This window comes from Octodon degus, unplaced genomic scaffold (genome assembly GCF_000260255.1).
Source record: "Octodon degus isolate 3935 unplaced genomic scaffold, OctDeg1.0 scaffold00107, whole genome shotgun sequence".
Lineage (NCBI taxonomy): Eukaryota > Metazoa > Chordata > Mammalia > Rodentia > Octodontidae > Octodon > Octodon degus.
This window is the reverse complement of record NW_004524683.1, coordinates 2,384,427-2,392,071: the sequence shown is the minus strand read 5'-3', so window position 1 is coordinate 2,392,071 and position 7,645 is coordinate 2,384,427. Positions and strand designations below refer to the sequence as shown.

General features: G+C 42.3%; 1 protein-coding gene across 3 annotated transcripts in view; it reads right to left on the bottom strand.

Annotated features, from left to right (window-relative positions):
- Window positions 1-7,645, bottom strand: part of LOC101574157 (calreticulin) — a 41,157-nt gene that overhangs the window by 15,436 nt on the left and 18,076 nt on the right. For 2 of the 3 annotated variants that reach the window (XM_023724249.1, XM_023724250.1), the window contains exon 2: window positions 1,509-1,610. The exons of the other annotated variant lie outside the window; for it this stretch is intronic. In XM_023724249.1, coding sequence (XP_023580017.1) covers window positions 1,509-1,610 — 102 coding nt within the window. The remainder of the gene's footprint in view (window positions 1-1,508; window positions 1,611-7,645) is intronic. 3 annotated transcript variants of the gene reach the window in all.

Sequence of the window (7,645 nt, the reverse complement as noted above, 5' to 3'; positions counted from 1 at the left end):
TCTCTCTCTCTCTCTCTCTCTCTCTCTCTCTCTGTCTCTCTCTCTCTCTCTTTCAATGTAGCTCAGGTTGCTGAAAATCCTGGCACTTCTACCTCAGTCTCCCAAGTGCTGGGATTACAGGCAGGCACCACCATGCCCAGCCAGCCAAGGTCTCTTAAACATTTCCTGCACCTGAGCTTTGTGGTAAGCACTTTCGTGTGGGCCATGGTATTAGGAGCTGTTTGCATTTTAATGAGTGCTTGTTTCCCCAGAGATCTGTAGGCAGGCTGGAGTAGCCAAGGAAGACTTGGCTGGCAGGAAGGCGAGGACCTTCTGGAGGAAGAGAGCCACAAAATTCAGAGGCCTGCTCTGCCCCATCTTTCATTCATACCCCCAGGGCCTTACAGAGCCAGAGAGAATGTAATGAACCCGAATATTTGAAATGTGTGGGGTGACAATCAAGAAGGCACCCAGAGAAGAGAGGAGTAGCCACGGGAACCGTCCTCACCAGAGGAGGCGCCCTCCTTTGGAAACAGTTTTCCAGAGTAGATTCAAATGAGATTTGAAATGCTGGAGTCAGTTCCTAAATCTCGCCCAAATAAACATGAAAATGAGATTCATAACAGTAGCCAGGAAGGAGAGGATGGGAAATGGCTCCAGGGGCCAATCAATGGATTCTATTTCTAGGACAGAGGCTTTCTCAGACCCCAACCCCCTGCGGCAGCCCTTGTCCTCAGAGCTTGCCCTCCTTCCACGAGGTTGTTTGGCTCGCCCCACCCCCCATCCCCAAGGAGCCAGCAGTGATGGTTATTATCTCTATCTGAAGCTCTGAGAAGTAAAAGGACTTGCCCTTTTTCTGCAGTGGATGGGTCCTGGGAGTTAACCTTAGGGCTGACTGTTCCACTCTCCAGGCACCACATGGGCCTTACACAGTGCTTTCTCCCATTTCAAGTGCAGAGCGCTATTAGAAAATCCTTGGCGATTGCAGAAATCAGCATAGCCCATTGGTGATGAACACCCCCCCACCCCCCATCCCCCACCCCCCCTGCTCCCAGAAGACGCAGAAGCAGAGCTTGGCTCCACCTCTGGCCAGCTGAGCATTTGTCCTCAGGCAAAGGACTCAGCCTCTCTGGGGCTGCTTAGCAAACCTGGGAAAATAATAGTAATCACTGCATGAACTAGTCAGGAAGACGCCTGAGCATAATGTGTGCATGGGCTTATTTAAATAGATGGTTTTAGCCAGGTGTGATGGTGTACACCTGACATCCCAGCATTCAGAAGGCTGAGGCAGGAGGATTGCTGTGAGTTTGAGGCCAGCCTGAACTGCACAATGAGGCTTTCTCTTAAATATGTAAAATAAAATAAATAGCTGTTATTCAACGAATGGACATTATACAGTGACTTCATTCTTTTCCACTGATTAATGTTTTAAGTACAAGAAACAAATTGTTGATTATGGATAAAAACAATTGTACCAAAATTAGAACTTCTCCCGATCAGTGGGCAGTTTCCTAAACTGCAGTATTTACCTTTATCTCGCTCTATGTGTTCATAAAATTTTCCTGCACTGAGCTGGAATTGCCCATAATCCGGCTGATGTTTAGATTGTACCCATCGTTTTTTCCATCCATCTACAGAGCAAAGAGGGAGGAAAAAAAATATATAAAAATTATTTGTGTTTTCCTGAAAACAGTGATAGCCCGTGCTAGTCAAGCTTTACAAGACAGGATGACTGCAAAGCTCCCAAAATCCCACTCACTGTCCTCCCTGGGCCCCACTTTTCCTGCTCTACCATGTGGAGGTATGTGACTACCATGTAGTTGAGACACTTGGATATTATACCCTACCAACCCTTTTTCATGACAGTTAAAGCCTGAAGACTATCATGGGAATAAAGAGTGGAAACCCAAGAAACATTTATTCCCATAAAAGTAGGTAGAGGCTAGGCATGGGGACACATGCCTGTAATCCCAGCACTTGGGAGGCTGAGGCAGGAGGATTGCTATGAGTTCAAGGGCAGCCAGCCTGGGGTACATAGTGATGTCAAGGTCTAAATTGCAGAGTGAGATCCTGTCTCAAAAAGACAAAAAAAAAAAAAGAAAAAAAAAAAAGTAGAAGGAAAATGTGTTTAGGGGAACTAAGCTCTCATGCATATTTATCTTTAGGAAAGTAAAATCAGCCCACCAAGTAAAGAGATTAGCAATAATATTTTATGCTTCTTGAATTAGTAATGATCATAATGAACAATCAATTTCCAGCTACCTCCCCCCGCCCTGGTTTAAAATTGTTAGACTCTCTCTTGCAGTTGCAAGGCAGTGCTGACAAATGTGTTCTGCTTTGGCATAGATGGCATGCACACAAAGAGCAATTCTCTCTGGGACCAGGCACTCCATCCAAACATTCAGGCCTCTGCTGATTTCCTGCTTCAGAGTTGCTGACTCCTACTTTCTGGGCCCCCATCGTCCCGGAGTCCCAGAGCAGGCTGAGATGGAAGAGGCCCTGGGGTAGCGTTGCTGTCATCTCCTCCCTGGTGTTGAACAGATATTTCTCAATCACAATCCTCAGGGTCTGGCACTAAGCCCCAGAAGCCCCACATCAACACACATCCAGTAAGACCACTGAGCTGGCTCTGTCAACTCCTAATACTACAGTCTGATGACTCAACCAGCTTCTCTCATAAACCCAGGGCACTGCTTGCTTTTGAAGTTAAGAATAAGCCACCTGGCATATGCTGCTGTCATATATTGACTGTTTTGAATTGAAGGCACTTCAAAAAGTAGGTGCAAGAAGCTCTCTTTGACCTTCATTCTGTCTCTTTAGAGAAGGAATGTGTATATGCCTATAATTCCCAGCAGTCTTAGAGACTGAGGCAGGAGGATCACTGAGAGTTTGAGGCCAGGGCTACATAGTGAATTCAAGGTGAGTCTGAACTGCACATTCAGACCTTGTTTCAAACTCCCTTGTCCCCCAAAACAAGTTCAAGCCTAGCCTAAGCAACATAGCAACGAAGTGAGAACTTATCTCAAAATATAAAAGTGGGTGATGTGTGTGTGTGTGTGTGTGTGTGTGCACGTGACTTAGTGGAAGACCCTGGGTTCCATCCCCAGTACTGCAAAAAATAAAAAATAAAAAAAGCAGGAATGAAATTTCTACTTGGAAAATATCCTCTTTGTATAAAGAGGAAGGTAACATTCTTATTATCAAGGACAGAAGTTGGAGCTGCACGAGGTTTGTTACTAAGCACTATCTTCTTAGTGACTTCATGCAATTCACCACCTGACTCCAAGCCTCTGCATTATATTTCAAACTTTGCTACTCTTTCTCCATTCAGCTGTGTAATTCTTTTTTTTTTAATTTTATTTTTTTTTAACATTTATTTATTGTGTGTGTGTGTGTGTGTGTGTGTGGCCAGCTCAGCCCACCAGGGGGCGGGGCTGGGGGATTGAACTGCGGTCCCTGTGCTTTGCCAAGCTTGTTCCAAGTAGGTGCTTTAGACCACTGAGCCATCTCTCCAGCCCTGTGTAAGTAATTCTAATTGGTTCTTTGGACCTTCATTTCCTTGTGTGGGCTCCCAAGCCACAAGAAACATGTATTAAATAAATCCATGTACTTTTCTCCTGTCACTCTGTCTCAGTGTCAATTTAATTTGCAGGCCAGAACTAAACCAGACTAAAAGGGGTGCAGCTCAGTGGTAGAGCATTTGCATAGCATGTACAAGGCCTGGGTTCTATCCTCAGGACCACAAAATAAAACAAAAATTTAAAAGGAATAAGAAGACATTTTTGTTCCTGAACACCTCCTGTGATCTTCCTCTGTTTCTCATGAGGTCTCTGTATTTGACGGGCCAGGATGACTTGGTGACCCCCTCTCATGCTCCCTCCTAAGGAAGGCACTCAAGGAGTTTCTTTCTGCCTAAAGTTGTGACTTAATAAAATGGACCCTACTTCCCTGACCATAATTAACTCAACAAAGGATAAAGTCAAAAGATGTGTTCCTCGTGTGACTCCCTGAAAACGTCTCCTTGTTTACACCTGTGGAGAGCGCTGTGCAATTGATATTAACTCATGTTGCGCCTAATACATGGTGGACCTGAGATTTGAACCAAGTTTATCTGATTTCAAATCTGTCTTCTGTGCGAAGAGTGAAGTACAAGGGAAAGAAAGATGTAGCGGAAAAAGTATAGTAATAGCTGTTAAGGCTGGGGAGATAGCTCAGTGGCATAAGCACCTGCCTGGCAAGCGCAAGGTCCCAAGTTCAATCCCCAACACCACTAAATAAATAAATAAATAAATAATAATGGCTGCTAAAATAAAGTTTTAAAAAAGAGTAGTATTTAAAACAAAAGAAAAGGGCTGGTGAGATGGCTCAGTGGTCTAAAGCACCTACTTAGAACAAGCTTAGCAAAGCACAGGGACCGTGGTTCAATCCCCCAGCACCACATGCCAGCCAGCCCCGCCCCCTGGTGGGCTGAGCTGGCCACACACACACACACACACACACACACACAAATAAATAAATAAATAAATAAATAAATAAATAAAACAAAAGAAAAAATAGCTGGCACTTACCAGCCATGAGTCAGGCATTGTGCTGAAGTGTGTTACACGCAGTATGGCATTGCTTTCTCATAATAACCCCTGTGATGAATGTCTTACTGTTCCCCATTAAAAGATAATGAAACTGAAGGTCAGAATCTTGCCTAAGAGCCCTTCTGAGTAAGTGCTCAAGCAGGCTTGGGCTCAGATGTATGCAACACCAAAACATGTACCTTTAACCCCATACAACTTCCAATGAGGTCCTGTGTGTGAAAAGCTGCCTAGGACCTAAGAAGTGTACAACAAATAAAGGCATCAGTCATGGAAATTTATAGTTCTGTCAACAATTTATGTGTAATCTGAGTAATGTCTGTCTTTCCCACCGGACTGGAAAGTTCCATAACCATTTGTGAACCATTGTATCCCAGTACCTAGCACCAAAGATAATTGGGAAGTGAACAAATGCATCACTGTGCTTTTTGCTTATACCATAAGCTTCTCAGTCTTATAAATGAAGTAAGACTTTTTTATTCATCAGTTGGACAAATATTAATCGAACCTAGGTAACACATAGAAACAATTGTACAACTTTGACCTTGGAGTCTATGGGGGAAGAAGTTAAGATGGAATTCTGAATTTATCTTCACTTGTTATTTTTCTGGGTGAAAAGTGTTGATAGCAATCAAACCTGACCGCTGTAGGGGGGTCTCAAAGTAAGGAGCTTTCTGTGTTGGGAATATACTGTCATATGATTAGTAAAATGCCACTTAAATGTTTCATGTTTCCTCTTACCTTCATACACTTCTTAACATCCTAAGCACAGTGCAACACACCTGTGATCCCAGCACCAGGAAGGCTGAAGCAAGAGGATCCCAATTTTGATCCTAGCCTGGGCAATTTAATGACTTAGTAGAGTCTATGTCAAAATTAAAAAAAAAAAAATTTTAAAGGGCTGGGAATGTAGCTCACTATGAAGGCTAAATTGAGAAAATTTAAAAGATATAAATATTATATTCAAACTCTTTTTGTGTGTGTGGTACTAGAGATTGAAACCCAGTCCTTTTTAATTTTTGTTTTTGACACAGGGTCTCACTAAATTGCCTAGACTGGGCTCTAATTTGTGATCCCTCTTCCTCAGCCTTCCCAAGGGCTGAGACTACAGCATCGCCACACCTATTTTATGTTTAATCTCTTTAAAGAAAGGAAACCTATATTCATAGTAGGTGCTGAATAAATGTCAAATTAAGATCTAATTAATAAAAATAATCATTGTCATTGAATGAGAGCTATAGTAGGTCCTCTAGTCTTGGAAATTGTCCTATCTAATTCATTATATTTTAGGAACTATGTAGCCTAGTTTTCTATGAAACTGGAATTAAATGAAACTATTTTTGCAGTAGAAAAGAATATTAGTTTTTCACTTAAATATTCACCAGACAATAGACAGTGTCTGAGTACTGGACGCCAACAAAGTAAAGAGACCATGACACAATTCCTCAAGCTCCCCAGCCCTGGAGGACCTCCCAGTCTAATAGGAGAGACAGGCTAGCAAAACATTTCCTCCTCTTCCTCCTCTTCCTCCTCCTCCTCCTTCTCTTCCTCTTCCTCTTCCCCTCCTCCTCCTCCTCTTCTTCCTCCTCCCCTGCTCCTCTTCCTCCTCCTCCCCTGCTCCTCTTCCTCCTCCTCCTTCTTTTCCTTCTTTTTTTTTTTCTTTTACTTCTAATCTTTTATTTATTTATTTGGTACAGGATCTCTTTACACAGCTCAGACTTCTAATGATCCTCCTGTCTCAGGCTCCCCAGTGCTGGGATCACAGGCATGCTCCACTATGGGTTTCAGTGGCTGGCACTTGGACTGGCATGACATGTGGTACCGGGATCAAACCCAGGTCCCTGTGCTTGCCAGGCAGATGCTTAGACCACCGAGATATCTCCCCAGTCCTCCTCTTCTTATTTTATATATCTTGGTCTTTCGAGGTAAAAATCATTTATTGTAGAAAATGTAGAAAGCCCCAAAGATGCAAATAATCAGTACAATATCCACAATCTGCCTCCCAGCATGGATCATTGTTAACATTTTCTTGTGTTTTCTGCTGGCCTTTTCTTTTTTTTTTTTTTTTTTTTTTTTTTTTTTCTTTTTTTTTTTTTTTTGCAGAACCGGGGATTGGACTCAGGCCCTTGTGCTTGCCAGGGAAGTGCTTATTTCCTGAACCATCTCCCCAGCCCAGGCCTTTTTTTGTGTGTGTTGAGAATCAAACTCAGGGCTTTGCACCTGTCAGGCAGGAACTGCGCCACTGAGTTATATCCTCTGCCCCATTCCTTTTGGACTTTTCAAACTTGTATTTATTTATTTATTTTTATTTTGCAGTACTATGTATTGAACCAATTGTTCAGCCACTAAGCCCTTTTTAATCTTTTATTTTGAGACAATCTTACCAAGTTGCCAGGCCTTGAATTTGTGATCTCCTGCCTCAGTCTTCCAAGTGCTGGAATTACAGGTGTACATGACTAAACCTGGGTAAGACTTTTATAAAAAATCTCTGTTTACTGATATTTTTTAAATGAAAACCCTTGGAAAGAAAAAGAAATCTAGGTGAAATGATAATTTCTTTTTCAAGAAATTACAATAGTTGTAAATACTTCATTTTTAACAATATGATTTTAGTTTAGAGTAGCTGTGGATTTATAAAAGTTTTAACAATATTGCAGTTACTATATACCTGTCACCTACTTGCCCCTACTGTTAACATTGCTGTGGTTTATTTGGCACAGCTAATGATGATCCATGATCAACTACAATGTGCATTTTATTTAGATTTCGTCAGTTCTTACTTAGTGGCCTTTTTCTGTCCTAGGGTTCCTCCAGAAGACTGCATGACACTTAGTCATCTCGTCTCTGTAGCTCTTCTTGGTGATGACGGTTATGCAGACTTTACTCGTATTTTGATGACCTTGATGCTTTTTCAGGAGCTGGGTGCAGGCATCCAGTACAACGTTCTTCAGTTTGGGTTGGTCTAGCATCACTTTTGGTTGGAGTGGGGTGGGTTTGGGGAAGGAAAACCATGGAGGATTCTTCTTCTTTTTCTTTCTTTCTTTCTTTCTTTCTTTCTTTCTTTCTTTCTTTCTTTCTTT